Genomic DNA, 15,107 nt, shown 5'->3' on the forward strand with positions numbered 1-15,107 from the left:
CACGAGCAGCTTTTGTACCCGGCTCTGTTATCTCCACTGGGAGAAAAACAGCCTTTAATGAACAGACTTTCATTTCCCCTGTGCCCATCACAGGGTGCCTCCTTTGATCAAATCAGAAGAAAATAAAAAAAAAAAAAAAACAACAGAAGAAATGCACTGAGAGTGTTAAGAACATTTGGGGGTTCTGATCTGAAATCATAAATCTCTCTCTTTCCCTTTTTTTGAAGTTGTTACTGGGATGGTTGGAGCAGAGCAGGGATTGGTTTCTGTGTCAGTCACCTCCTGCGTTGTTCAGGTGTGAACATCCCTGGTCCCAGAGAGCATCTGTGGCTCCTGCTCTCCATCAGGGAGATTGAGTTTGATCCACCAGCTCCCATCCTGACGCAGGGCACAACATTCTGTGGAGCCCATATCCAGGGAGAGCCATTCCCTGACACCTTGGGGTCACCAGCCACTCCAGACGTTTGAGTTCAGTTCAGGAGTCATGGTTTAGGGGACAATAAAGCCTTTCCTGACCTCCCAGAGTTCTTCAGCAGGGAAACAAACACCTTCAGCAGCAAGAGGTGCTGGGGTCCCTCAGCAATGAAGGCAGGACAGGCCACCCCTCCTCTGTGCTGTGGTGAGCGGTGAGTTGCCCATCCAGCCATGGCTGATGTGCCAGGCTCAGGTTTGGTGACTGACAAGGTGTTCAGAGTCTGGGCACTGAGAGAACAGGTGAAGGAACAGGCAGAAACGAGGCTGTAGGACAGCAAACACAACCAACAGGTGACAGCGAGTCAGGAGGTGTAGGAGCCTCGATGCTCCTCAGCTGAACCTGCACAGTCGCTGCCGATGGAGCATCCATGGGAAGCGGCTCCAGGAGAAACAAACAGCACTGAAAGTGCTGATGACCCAAGCCCACATGTCCAGAAATCCCACCACCCTCAACTTGTCCTGAACCCCTTGGGCAAACCTTGGGTGAGAAGTGCTGCAGCTCTTGGTGCTGCTTTCCAAACCCCGTCCCGTGTCCCCCTTCCCCTGCTCAGCACCTGCCCCCGCAGCCGGGGCAGGGACACTCCCCTGCGGGGCAGAGGAGGCGGAGGACACGCTCCCGGATCTGCCTGGTCTTCACCCCATAGACAATGGGGTTGAGCATGGGCGGGACCACGACGTAGAGGTTGGCCAGGAGGATGTGGACACGACTGGGGATGTGGTGGCCGAAGCGATGCGTGAGGAAGGAGAAGAAGGCGGGCACATAGAACATGAGGATCACGCAGAGGTGGGAGCCGCAGGTGCTCAGGGTTTTGAGCCGAGCCTCCGGGGACGGGAGCCGGAACACGGCCCGGAGGATGAGCACGTAGGACACGGCGATGAGCACGACGTCCAGCCCCGAGGAGAGCAGCGCCGTCGTCAGCCCGTACCACACGTTGGCTCTGATGTCGGCGCAGGCCAGGCGGGCGATGCCCATGTGCTCGCAGTAGGTGTGGGGCATCACGTTGTGCCCGCAGTAGGGCAGCCGCTTCAGCAGGAAGATGGGCGGGAACATGATGCAGAAGCCCCGGACGACGGCGGACAGGGCGATCTTCCCGATCACCGAGGGCGTCAGGATGGACGAGTAGCGCAGCGGGTCACACACGGCCACGTAGCGGTCGAAGGCCATGGCCAGCAGGACGGAGGATTCCACGATGAAGCTGAAATGGGTGAAGAACATCTGTGTGATGCAGGCATCAAAGGAAATCTCCCTGGCGCTGAACCAGAAGATGGCCAGCATTTTGGGCACCGTGGTGGTGGACAGCATGAGATCAGAGACGGCCAGCATGGCGAGGAACAGGTACATGGGCTCGTGGAGGCTCCGGTCCGTGCTGATGACGAAGAGAAGGACCGAGTTGCTGAACACTGCAGTGAGGTACATCAGGCAGAAGGGCACGGAGATCCAGATGTGGGACTCCTCCATGCCTGGGATGCCTGTCAGGACGAAGGTGATGGGGTCGAAGCTGCTGTCGTTGAGCTCGTACATGGCGCTGCGGTCCTCGGTGTCAGCCTGGCTCGGCTCTGTGCAGGAAAGAGGTGGGATAAACAGCGCCTGCTGAGCCTGGATTTGCCTACAACCCCCTACAGATGTTACAAATCAGGGCACAAGGCACCTGCCTTCCACCCTGAGGGGTTCCCTCACTGTGCTTTGCTGTACGAAGCACCCTGTTTGGTCACAGTGCTACAAACTGTGTCTGTAAGGAAAACATCTTCCCTGTGCCTCCATCGCCACCACAAACCAGGTCAGGCCCTTTCCTAGCTCAGCTTTATCCACTGTCCCACAAAGATTGCAAAAGTCATAAAAATAGTCATAAAAGTCACCGTCAGCCTTGTCACGATCGGTGGCTGCATCTGTGAGTGCACAGAGCCGTGTCTGTGGTGGGACTGTGTGTTCCTCCAGGGAGGGGAAATGACACGATTCCTCACCCTGCTCAGATCAGTGACTGATTCTCCAAGAGCTCCTTGTACAAACCACAAATACAGGGATGAATCCTGACACAGTGCCAACACTGGGAAGTGTCTGCAGTGTGACTTACACCCAACTGCACCTCAGAGGGCTGTGGCCATCCCTGACACTTCTCTCTTGGAGCCCCTTTAGGCACTGGAAGAGGCTCTGAAGTCTCCCTGGAGCCTTCCCTTCTCCAGGCTGAACACCCTCAGCTCTCCCAGCCTGGCTCCAGAGCAGAGGGGCTCCAGCCCTTTCTTTTCCTGCCTTTTCCTTCCTTCCTTTTCTGCTCCTTCATAAAGAGGGGCAAAGACATGGTGGGCTGCACAGAGTGATCCTTGGACAAAGAAATGCTGGCCCAAAGCAGAAACACCCCAGAGAGACACTCTGAGTGCAGAGTTCTGCCCTGGTGTCAGCCCGTGGCACCTCCCAGCCTCTGAGCTCGGTTTCACAAGTGCCGGGGCAGCCCGAGCTCGGAGCTGGATGTTTGGGGCTGGGAACATCATCCCTGAGCTGGGAGCACCCTCCCATAACTGATCAGCCTCCGGGTATTTTTGCGCGTTTGAATAATGCAAACAAGGCAAGCTGCGGCTCCGAGGAGGAGGAGGCTTTACCATGAGAAGGGCTCTGAGGAGAAGGAGCACCACAGGACTGATGGGCTTATGTGCTTTTCCCCATTTTAGCCCCCTAGCCCCCATGTAAGCTCCATCACACACTAGAAAAACTCCAGGCCAGGGTTGGGATTGAAGGAAAACCAGATGGATTCGGACCAAAGCTAAACCTTCCCTGTTTGCAGCCTGGTTTACTTTCATTGCAAACGGCAGATACCCAAGTCAGACGTGTTTGCATTTCTAAGCACTTCCATTAAGGAGGATTCTCGGCCTCCCTGAACCCAAAGCCCAATGAAAACATTGCTCGGTACAGAAAAGACCTTCAGCTCAACGCAAATATTTATCCAGTCTCCTCTTCCACTTGCAAGCCCCCGTCACCCAGGTGAATCGAGGCGGGCTGGGTCTAGAACTGGGGATTAAATCCGCCTGGGAACGTTCCCAGGCTCCAACGCCAGTCGGTGAGATTCCGTGTGGGCTGCAAAGCGCCTTCCACCTCCACTTCCCAGTTTATGGAAATCTATTCCTCTCACACGCCGCTTTTCTTCCCTTCGGTCTTTTCAGACAGAATCACTGCCCCAGATCCCAGCGCTTGATATAAAATGACTCACCAGGAGGACCAGCCCCAACGTGGGGAGAGGAACCACAGCCCCGGGCGGTGCAGAGCTCGGGGGAGCCCAAATCCCCGCGGTGCTGCCGGGGCGGGGGATGTCGGTCCTTCCCTCTCCCGGGTCTCGGAGGGAGCATCAGCCCCTGCACCTGGGGAGGTTTAAATTGCCGATGCATTAACCATTAACAGCAGTTAACACTCCCGGGTGAGGCATTTCCTGCTTTTCCAGCATTTGCATTGCAAGTGATTTTCCTCTCTCCCGGCCGTGAGGACCTGCGGGGGCTCAGCCCGAGCCCTCCCGGGAGCAGGAGCATCAGCATCGCGGAGCTTTGGGAGTCTTTCGTCTGCAACGGGGGAAAATTGCCTCGATCCACTACTGAAACCTCCCAAAACAACCCCCTCGTGCTGCCACGGGGGAGGGGATTCTCTGCCACCCGACTCCGGCCGTGGGCACTGAGCTAAAACCATGAGTATGATGTGAAGATCATTGATCAAATCAACAATCTACAAAATCATGATCTGCAAGAAATTCTTGGCTGTGAGGGTGGGGAGGCCCTGGCCCAGGCTGCCCAGAGAAGCTGTGGCTGCCCTGGATTCCTGGAAGTGTCCAAGGCCAGGTTGGACGGGGCTGGGAGCAGCCTGGGCTGGTGGAAGGTGTCCCTGCCCATGGCAGGGGATGGAACAGAATGAGCTTTAAAGTCCCTTCCCACCCAAATCATTCTGGCATTCCAGTATTTTTTGATCATAAATTGAGTTTAATTTTGTTCAAGCAGTCACAGGTACATATGGAAGACCCAGTTGTATTCACTTCCCAAACTTTTCCCTTAGAAAACAACACCTCAAGTTACATCCTCTGTCACATATTTAAAAAAAAACCAAAAAACACAGTTCAAAAGCCAAGGGTGACTTGGCCAGCCATAAATGGAAATTGCATTTATTCCGGAATGGTTGGGCAGTTATTTATTTCAGCTCTTCAAAACATTGTACTACCTAAAGTATTTCTAACCAAGTGCAAGGGTAACCTCGTTGTACAGAGCAATGAGAATACCTTTCCCTGACATGGAAGATTATTTCATGTGAAACACTTGGGGTTTTTTAGTATTCCCATTTTTTCCCTGAAATCTGATGTGACAGATGATGCAACGAGGGAGGACACAACCACCTCTCACTCCCTGGCAAAGCAACATCTCCTCCAGCCATTCCCTCTCCAGATTTGCTGTATTTCCCGTTTCCTACACTGTTGTGTCTCCAGGACAGGGCAGCAGCAGCAGGAGGAGGAATGTTCCCTCCCAGCCCGAGCTCTGACCTGTTCCCTTGGCCGTGATGCTTCTCTGCACTTGGTTTCAGCCCCACTAATACTAAATTAATGTGATTTTCACCCAGTTCTTAATAGAACAGTTGTGTTTCTTCCTCAGCTGGAACCACAGAGTCTGCAGCAACAGGGGAATTCAAAGAGAAGGTACAAAATGGAGTTTTGTCCATGAACTGGTTCCTGATTAAACCCCAGTGATGTGGAGCAGGAGAGGGACAGAGGCACCCACGTGGTAGAGACAGGAGACAAGGGGCTGTGCAGGGGGAGAGCTCACTGTGGCCCTGCACCCCAAAATCCTCAACCCCCTGAACCTGGGTACCATCATGAGGGTGGGGAGGCCCTGGCACAGGTTGCCCAGAGAAGCTGTGGCTGCCCCTGGATCCCTGGAAGTGTCCAAGGCCAGGTTGGACGGGGCTTGGAGCAACCTGGGCTGGTGGAAGGTGTCCCTGCCCATGGCAGGGGGTGGGGCAGGATAAGCTTTAAAATCCCTTCCCACCCAAATCAGTCAGAGATTCCATGATTCTGTGACCCCTAAGATCATCAAGTCCAAAACTGTCAGAGAAGACAATTCTGAGCAGTGCCCTACCCCACCCAGCAACACTGACCCCAGCCCTGGCCCCTCCACCCCATCCCTCCTGGGCCCTGTTCCCTGGGACACATCTCCCTCCTCCCCCAGAGACAGGGAATGCCTCCCCATGGCTCCTGGGGTCAGAAGGCAGCAGGAGAGGGAGGTCCTGGTCTTGCAGAAGGATCCAGGATCCAAGAAGGGCAACAACTTTCTGACAAGGCACCATCACAGCTGTAGAAATGTTCAACGGGAGCCAGGCAAAGAATGAGAGCATTAAAACATCGGTATTGTCTCTCCTCCGAGGCCTCATGCATCTCAAAGTGCAGCATTTGGATTGGATTCCCCTCACTCTGGCTTTAGGAAGGGATTTGAATGATGCTCTGAGCTCTCCTGGTGAGAGCTGGGCTCCTGCCAGGGTGGGCAGCGGCTCCTCCGTCCCCGGTGCCAGCACTGAGCCACCCTGTCCTGGCCAAGTGGGAGCTGTACGGGAAATTTTTCCATTGCAGGTTGGACTCTGTGACCTCGGAGATCTTTTCCAAGCTTGGTGATTCTGTGATTCTACAGAACGGAGGATGTGCTGCTCTGCACCCCAAACACGGGGCTTGTACAAGGAGCTCCAGGTTTCCTCCCTGCTGTGGACACTTCCCACCTTGGGCTGGTTTCCAGGAGCCTCTGTGGGGTACAGCAGGAACCCTCGGGGTACCCGGCATGGCCGGGGCTGAGCAGAGCCCAGGAGCAGGGATGGAGTCCCAGAAATAGAGGGTGTCACTGTGAGGAGCAGGACATGGAGGCTGCCCCTACTGTCCCCAGAGCTGGGGCACTCACAGGGTCTCTCTGGGGCTGGTGTGAGGAAGAGGAGCCCACAGAGCTCCCTGGGGTGCTCCAGCCTGCACAGGAGAGGTGAGACCAGGCAGCATGGCTTGTGTGTGACTGCAGAAATGCTGAGACTTTGGGAGGGTGACTCTAGAGGTCCCTGTGAGGCAAGAAATTGTCCTGCAGCCCAGCAGCTCACCAGCAGCTCGCCAGCTCTGGCATCACCCAGAGACTGTGGTGGCATCACCCAGGGGCCAGGGGAGGTGGCAGGATCAGACCCCACAGGCACTGGGCAGCTGGTGTGGGGGTCACCAAGAGTGTCCAGGCAGATGCTGTGGAGGAGGACCAGGGCAGAGAGGGCAAGGATGTACTGCAGCCTGGCACAGAGTGGGACACAAGCCCCATCTGTCCTCCAGGACATGAGGGGTGTCCATGGCATGTCCTGAGCCAGCCCCTCACCAAGACCTCACCGTCCCCTCAGGGTAAGGGGCGTTTGCACCACGGCTACAGCTGGGTCTGGCTTCAGCAGAGCCTTAAGGAGATGGACCTGAAGTGTCCAAGGCCAGGTTGGATGGACTTGGAGCAAGGACATGGTCTAGTGGAAGGTGTCCCTGCCCATAGCAGGGGTGGGACTGGATGGGCTTTAAGGTCCCTCCCAACTCAAACCCTTCCATGATTCACAGCCCCATCCCCTGAGCTGCTCATCCCCCCGGGGTTGGCAATGGCAAGAGTGACAGGGGCAGACTGACAGCGAGGATGGCACAGCTCAGCACAGCTCAGCACGGCTGGGCACAGCCCTGCTCCCTGCCCTGAGCCCCTCACCTGCTGCTTTCCCAGGCTCAGCCCGGCGGCTCCCACCCCAAACCAGGCAGCCACAGCTGCTGCACTATTGTTCCCAGGGCTTTTTAAACCATTTTTATTTACCCACAGGCTCTTTTCTTTCCAGTGCCTGCAGGGGGACTGTGGAACACAGTGTAACAGCCCATGGTAGCTCTGTGGTGAACACCACACTCCTGAGGTCGAGAGAGCAGGATGTGGAGCAGCAGCACAGATGCTCAAGAGCTGCTGTTTCTGCTCTCAGAGCATCTACCTCGGACAGAGCATCACCTGCACCAGGTGTGTTGGGCACGGCCAACCTGAGGCTGTCATCCCCCCCTTCTGCACCAAGGCCAGGCCAGGTGTGCTCTGGGGACCCTCTGCAGAGGATGGAATCATGGAATTGTTGAGATTGGAGAAACGTCTGAGACTGTCAAGCACTGCCACGGCCACCACTGCCCCATGTCCCCAGGTGCCACATCCCCACGGCTGTAAATCCCTCCAGGGATGTGACTCCACCAATGGTCTCAATATCCAGCCTGAACCTCCCCTGGCACAGCGTGAGGGCTGTGCCTGTTTGCCCACCTGTGCAGGGCATCCCGAGTCCTGCACTGCTGCTCTGATCCCTCCCACCTGGGCAAACAGCACCCGGGAACTCCCGGGGGCACAGCTGGGATGCTCCCCCAGAACACCCCCAACGTCCCCTCACCTCCCACCACCCCAGGAGGGGAACGTGGCTGCGGCCCCACGGGGGATCCAGCGCAGAGGGACGAGGGTACTGAGGGCAGGTGGGACAGAGAGTTGGCTGAAGCTGAAACTCCCCCCCCAGGGCTCCACAAACCTGCAGGAATTTCCCATTGCTGCCTTGGAGTTTCCGGGGGGGCAGTGAAGGAGATGCCAGAGATGTCCACAGAGCTCCCCTTCCCCGAGAGGGATTTCCATAATGGAACATCTGCGGGATAAAACTGAAATTCGGATGGAAACGGTGACACGTGGACTGCAGGGCTCATGCAGTTTAAATAATGACTTTACTGAATAACTAAATAATTAAATAACTAAGTAATTAAATAATGAATTTGCAGAATAACTAAATAATTAAATAAGTAATCGAGTAATTAAATAATTGATTTGCTGAATAGCTAAATAATTAAATAACTAAACAACTCAACAACTAAATAGCTAAGTAATTAAAAAACTAGAAAACTAACAGCCTTGGGCAGAAGCAGGAGACAGTTAATTATCAAGCTACTTAATTATTTCTATTAACTGCCCTCTCCATCCTGAGTTGCAGGGCAGCTTAAGCAAGAGGACCTCCAAAATAGATGTGTGGGATGGGCAGAGCTTCCCCTGGGCAGCAGCTGCAGGAGCTGCTGCTCTGTCACATGGGACACCCCGGAATCACTGAGCTTGGAAAAGACTTCCAAGGTCATTGAGTCCAACCTTTGACCCATCAGCACCTCGCCAAGTGCCCTCTGAGGCCATCGAGTCCAACCATTCCCCAGCACTGCCAAGGCCACCACTAACCGTGTCCCCAGGTGCCACATCCACACATGGAGGGGGGTGTGGTGACAGCAGGGTGAGGGGAAGGGGAAGGTCTGTAGGCAGAGCCACAGGAAGGTGAGGAATTCCCATGGGAAGGCCCCTGGAGCACAGATGCTGGGGAAACGCCGACTCAGCAGGGGCTGAATCCGCCACAGCAAATGTTGTCACTATGCACCAAAAATGGCAAAAAATCACATAGAATTATATATAATGACAGGTAATTACACGCCTGACTCAGGCTGTGGTGACAGCCCTCCCAGCCTGCCTGGGTCAGGGGATGGGCAGCAGCTTCCTAGAGCTTGGATAAACAGCAATTCCACCATGGAAACCTCTCCAGCTGCCAGCTCCAGGCTGCCCCAGCTGCAGGTGGGAGCTGCTGCCTGGCACCAGGACCCTCCAGGAGGGACAGGTGGAACAGGGCTCCTGGGCTGGACCAGGTGTCCTGGGAGTCCCAGAGCAGAGGGAGGGGTGCCCGTGGGGTCGGGGCTGCTCTGCCCCAGCACGAGGAGAAGCCCCTCGGGAGGCTGGGGTGTCACAGGAATGTGGCACAGACAGGGACAGAGACCCCCGGCAGGGAGCACTCAGACACTGGGGCTGCCCTGAGGGACAGGCGGGAGAGGGACATCAAACCTCTGGCAGGTGCCTGGGCAGGGGCTGGCACACCTTGAAAAGTCTGGTGGCACCCACAGGTCCCCATGCAGGGACCATGCTGGTTCTCCCTGTACTGCTCTGGGGCCCAGGGAATTTTCCAAGCACATCTCCATTTTGGGAGGGTCCTTCCACCTGCCCTGCTCTGGGGAGAGGCAGAGGGCCGTGGCAGCCCTGGCAGCAGCCCCCTGCCCTGCGCAGGACCCAAGAGCTTGTTTCTCTCACAGGTTGTGCCAGAACATCCATCGCTCCATGTTTCATCCCATAAGGATCCTGCAGTACCATCGATCCCTGAGCTCCCAGAGCTGCAGCTGAACTGTCCCCACTGGGCTGGAGAGGGAGCAGGACAAACAGCCTGGCCAAATTCTGGGGAAGTTACGGGGGAAAAAAGGGTGTGAGGGAGACTCTGACTGACCACGGGGCAATGCTGTGGTATGGGATGGGGCTGAAAAGCAACAGCCCAGGCCAGGGGGCTGGAATTTCCTGCTGGGAAGCAGCTCTAGCACGGACCCAGCGCATTGTCACTGTCACAGGCTGGCAATTAAGAGCCTGGAGGTGAAATTGGGACTGGGGTCCCTGCGGGACCCTGCACCTCTGTGCACACACAGGCTGAGGGCAGGTTCAGGTGCTGCCCTCAGGGTCCATCCATTGGAGAACGGGGTTGGAAAGAGCCTTGGCCAGAGCCAACGTGCTCTATCCCATGGTCTGATAACGAGTGAAGAGCTCACAGGGACCTCAGCAGGCCTTGCCACATCCCGAAGGGCCGAGTCCCTGTTGGATGGAGCGGGACACTGTGGGCTAATGGAAAAACTCCTCGAGGACCTGACCCTGCAAAGTCTTCAGCAATCCCAGAGACATGATGGATGTTGTCCCCAGGAGCTCAGGGATACTGCCCCCAGGAAATGATGGATCCTGTCCCCAAATGACAGATATTGTCCCCAGATGATGGATATTGTCCCCTGTCTGCCTCAGGAAGCATTTAACAATTCCCACGATGGGACCCGAAGTGTTCTGATCGTCGAATCACAGAACCATGGAATGGTGTGGGTTGGAAGGGACCTTAAGGCTCACCTCACTCCACACCATGGGCAGGGACACCCTCCACTGGGCCAGGTCGCTCCAAGACCACTCGAGTCCAAACTTCAAGCATTGTGTGAGTTACGGGACTTCCAGCTCTGCAGATTATTGAATTGTTCAGATCCCAAAGGGCGACTCTGGACAAGCCACAGGAGGACAGAGATGAGCGGGAGCTTCCACCAGAGTGTGGGGTGACACCAGCACTGGGGTAACCACAGGTTTGGGAGCCAAAGTGTGGGACAGAGTGTCCTTGAGAGACCATCAGACACGGGCTGGAGCATCTCCTGGAGGCGCAGGAGGGAGGGACACGCCGTGCGCGTCAGCAGCCGAGGGGCTGCGGGGAGGGACGAGGCCGTGGCCTTCGGGGAGAGCACAAGGAAGGTCTCCCGGGAACCCAACAAAGGAGCCACGGCCACGAGGACACCGATACCGAGAAACCCACAGGGTGAGGCAGGAGCCGAGCCGGCAGCGCGTCCCCACAGCGCTGGGGATTGAATTGAGTCTGTAAATTAAATTCCTCAAGAAATAATGAATCGCACAGGTTGGTGCTCTGGCCTGGGGAGGTCAGGGACAGCTCACAGCAGCAGCTGCCCAGCCAGGGGGTGGGGGTACAGGCAGGGAGAAGGCTGGGGGTGCTGGGGGTTTCTGCTCCAGGAGCAGAAACTCAGGAGCTCAGAACTGGAGACAATCTGGATTTGGACACCAGAAATCCCAGAGTCATTTAGGGATCATCAATTCCACCCTGTGCCTCATCCCCACCTTGTCCCCCAGCCCAGAGCACTGAGTACCACATCCAGTCCTTCCTGGGACACCTCCAGGGCTGGGCACTTCAAACCTCCCTGGGCAGCCCCTGCCAAGGCCTCACCACCCTTTCAGTGAAGAAATTTTTCCTAACACCTAATTTTTCCTGGAGCTGCTGGAGGAAAGAGCCAATCCAGCAGCACCTGTGGGGATTTGGATTCTCCAACCCAGAAGAAGGAATCCTCACTGACAGGACAGAAAAGTACCAGGATGTGGAGTGGGAAGGTGGTGGCCGAGGCAGACTCCTACTTGGATGGCCAAAGCAGGGCAGAGGGGAATCCCCACAGCCAAACCAGAGGGGAGGAACGAAATACTGCAGGTGCCTGCAGAAGAGGGAAATCCGTGAAAACTCTGTGGGCAGATGCCAGGCAGGCTGAAAGCTTTGACAAGCAACTGCCTGAGGGGATCCAAACCAGCCCCAGAGCCTTCCTCAAACAATTCCAGAGCAGGGGGCACCAGAGAGAGCTCATGGGGCCAAGGGGTGGTCCTGGCCAAGGGGGCCCTTGGGGCAAATGGAACCCGGAAAGAGCAGATGGGTGAATCCCTGGATCTTTTGGGTTTTCCCCAGCACAGGAAAGACATGGAGCTGCTGGAGGGAGACCAGAGGAGGCCACAGAGATGCCATGAGGGCTGGAGCCCCTCTGCTCTGGAGCCAGGCTGGGAGAGCTGGGGGGGTTCACCTGGAGAAGAGAAGGCTCCAGGGAGAGCTGAGAGCCCCTTGCAGGACCTAAAGGGGCTCCAGGAGAGCTGGAGAGGGACTGGGGACAAGGGATGGAGGGACAGGACACAGGGAATGGCTTCCACTGCCAGAGGGCAGGGAGAGATGGGATATTGGGAAGGAATTCTTCCCTGTGAGGTTGAGGGTGGGGAGGCCCTGGCTCAGGTTGCCCAGAGAAGCTGTGGCTGCCCCTGGATCCCTGGAAGTGTCCAAGGCCAGGTTGGACGGGGCTTGGAGCAACCTGGGCTGGTGGAAGGTGTCCCTGCCCATGGCAGGGAGTGGCACTGGGTGGGGTTTAGGGTCCCTTCCCACCCTCGAGAAAGCTGGAATTGACAGCCCTGCCCTGGAATCATGAGCCCCTCAGATCCACAAAGGCTTCTGCATTTGGAAACTTTCCACTGGAAATGGAGGTGCCAAGGTCAGTCTGAGAGTGGCATGTGCAGGGAGAGGACAAGGAGTCCCTCCAGCAACTGGAACAAGTGCAATTGGAATAACTGAGCTGTCCAACAGGAGAATGCATTCCAAACTTTATCCGACAAGCACCGACCTTGAGAGAGCTGGATGGGGATGAGGCTGATGAAGTGAACCCTCAATTAACAGAATTGGTGGCCTTTGTTCCACTTTGCTGGGGAATTGGGGTTGGCTGAGGGACAGCTGGGGCCATGGAACAGCCACCAGCTCCCAGGGCCATGGATCACGCCAGGCTGGCTCTCCTGTGCCAGGGAGAAGATCTATGGATCTATGGATCATGCCAGGCTGGCTTGCCCTGTGCTGGGGGTCCTCCTGTCCCCACAGCCCCAGACCTGGGGGCTCCTGTTCCAGAGAGAAGAAGAAAAAAGACAAACCATTCCACTCCTACCCCTGGAAGGGCTTGGTCCCTTGGCTCTGACACTGAGGTTTCTGTGAACTTTTGGCAGGAAGTAAAACCCAGGAGCCTTGGGACAGGCAGAAAATGAGGGTCCCCATCCCCAGTGTGGCCCAAGGGGACACAAATCATTCCCCTCACCAGTGCTGGGAGCTGCTTCCCCAAACAACCCCAAATCCGGCAGCTCTAAGCAGTCAGGAGGGCTCAGGAAGGGATTAGGAAGGGATTAAGAGAAAAATCTTTTACCAGGAGCTGTCTCTGTGCTGGACCCCCAAGGGGCTTGGGGAGGGGGGAGACACAGGCCACCCCCAGCTCAGACACCCTGACAAAGTCCCAGTTTGGTGCTAAAAATGGGCTTGTTGGGATAATTCACAGGAGAGGCCCATTAGCTGGACAAATCTACTTAAGGGAGTGAAAGAGGACGACTAATCACTCTGGGATGAAGGCTTGGGATAATCTCCCAAGGAGCAAATAAGTGGGCATTAAAGTGGGGGGGCAGGCTCTGAGCAGCCTGTGGATCAGTCCTGGCCCTGTGGATCAGTCCTGGCTCTGGGGGCTTCCCCACGGGAACCACGTGGAGAAACAACACAGCCCCCAGTGCCACAGGGCTCCCAGGGTCCCCCTGGACAGGGTCCTGGATCCACCAGGGAATGGGTATTGGAGGTTTGGGGAGTCATGGCCGTGTGCTGTCCCTGCCACAGACGGGCTTCCAGGGGGCCCCAGTGCCTCCAGGACAGCCCAAGAAAGTGTCCTGGGAAGGGGAGGAGAGGAGGGGACAGGGAGGATGAGGATGAGGTCCTCCCACAGGAATAGGAGGCTGCAAGAGGCAGCCTGAGCACCATTCACCTGGGTCTAACAGCCAGATAAACGTGTCCCTGTCACGGCACTGGAGTCGAGGCTCATTCCCAGCATCCCCAGCACTGCATCCAGAGCCAAACCTGCAGCATTTGGCACTGGGGAGAGTCAGTCTGGGCCATCTCGAGGCAGTGTCAGCCCAGATAGGCACTGTCACAGCCCAGGGAATGGGATCTGGCACAACCCAGGGCACAGTCCCTATCATGGAAATCACCATCAATGTGGTTTCACAAGGTCAATGCTCCCAGCCCCAGCAGTGCCAACAGATGGTGCAGCTGGAACACTGGAGAGGAGCAGATCCCACACCAGGACCCAACAACCTTTGTGTGACCCACTGCCACCCCCACCGGGACACCAGTGCTCAGGTAACCCAGGTAACCCGGGTGCAGGACACTCCACTGCTCCCCGCTCCATCCCTGTCCCGGGGAGGGGCCATGCTCCAACAGCAGCTCAGGAAGGAGATGGCTGTGGAGCTTGTCCTTCCCATGGTCCTTCCCACTGTCGGGACATAGCCAGGACCAGTGGCATCATCCTGATTTGGGGGTGGTTCGATGCTGGGATGGTTCAAGGGCACTGTGCTGGGGGAACTCATCTCCCTCTGCTCAGGAGCTGGGGGTCCCACACAGGTGCTCAGGGAATGGCTGAGGGATGCCCTGTCCTCCCATTTCCCCCTTTTCTCCTGCCCCCACAAGCTCCCCCATTCCTACCCCGGCCAGGGGAGCCTGGTGCCCAGGGCAGTGACACTGCCCAGGGGGAAATGCTCCCTGAGGCCAGGATGGCTGCCTGGGCACAGGGACCCAATGGTCCCTTCCAAGGGACGTCCCATGGTCATAAAGTAACTGGTGGATGAATCCCAGTGTGCTCATGGCACCCACTGGCACTGGGAGACCAGTAAGAACCTCCTGATCAACTGGGGACTCTCCTGTACACCAGGTCCCGCAGTCTCCGCTGCTCCCAAATTCCCAGCACAGACCTGCAACAGTCCTGAGGCTCTGGCAGGGACAGGAGGGAAGTTACAGATGTCCCGAGCCTCAAAGGTCTGAATTTACCGGGAGCTGTATGAACTTACCTTACACCTTGAGGTTTGTTCCAACAGCCTGAGCACAAAGCATGGCTACAGTTCAACCCCCTGAGCTCCAGCCCGTGGCCAAAGCTGTAGGGCTCACCTGCGGCAGCTGGAGGCAGCCAGAAGTCATGGAATCATGGAACACTTGGGTTGGGAGGGACATTAAAGCTCGTCTCGTTCCACCAGAGCTGGCCCAGGTGAAGGTGACACCACTGGAGCTGGCCCCAGGCCCCTTCACCTGCTGCACCCGCTGTCACCTGCTGCAGTGGCACTGGGAGAGGGGACACAACCCAACACAAACCAGTGCTGGACTGAGAACTCACTGCGACACACCAGGAGGTGACAGGAGCAGC

General features: G+C 56.6%; 1 protein-coding gene across 1 annotated transcript; it reads right to left on the reverse strand.

Moving 5' to 3' along the window:
* Positions 1-8,079, reverse strand: LOC113959810 (olfactory receptor 52B2-like). Its single transcript, XM_027669071.1, has 3 exons — positions 8,024-8,079; positions 3,675-3,822; positions 1-2,031 (listed from the first exon to the last, which is right to left on the reverse strand). The coding sequence occupies exons 2-3, from the start codon at positions 3,808-3,810 to the stop codon at positions 1,022-1,024; spliced, it is 1,146 nt and encodes a 381-aa protein (XP_027524872.1). The 5' UTR covers positions 3,811-3,822; positions 8,024-8,079; the 3' UTR covers positions 1-1,021.
* Positions 8,080-15,107: the final 7,028 nt, after the last annotated feature.

The sequence above is a fragment of the Corapipo altera genome, unplaced genomic scaffold (assembly GCF_003945725.1).
Source record: "Corapipo altera isolate COAL_440 unplaced genomic scaffold, ASM394572v1 189, whole genome shotgun sequence".
In the NCBI taxonomy this organism is placed as follows: domain Eukaryota; kingdom Metazoa; phylum Chordata; class Aves; order Passeriformes; family Pipridae; genus Corapipo; species Corapipo altera.

What these genes read in the sequence shown, in the direction of transcription:
- LOC113959810 (XM_027669071.1), bottom strand. Translation starts at nt 3,810, where the DNA reads ATGCTCCCTCCGAGACCCGGGAGAGGGAAGGACCGACATCCCCCGCCC. An exon ending in CGTTGGGGCTGGTCCTCCTG is followed by an intron (nt 2,032 to 3,674) that starts GTGAGTCATTTT and finishes TTTCCTGCACAG; the next exon opens with AGCCGAGCCAGGCTGACACC.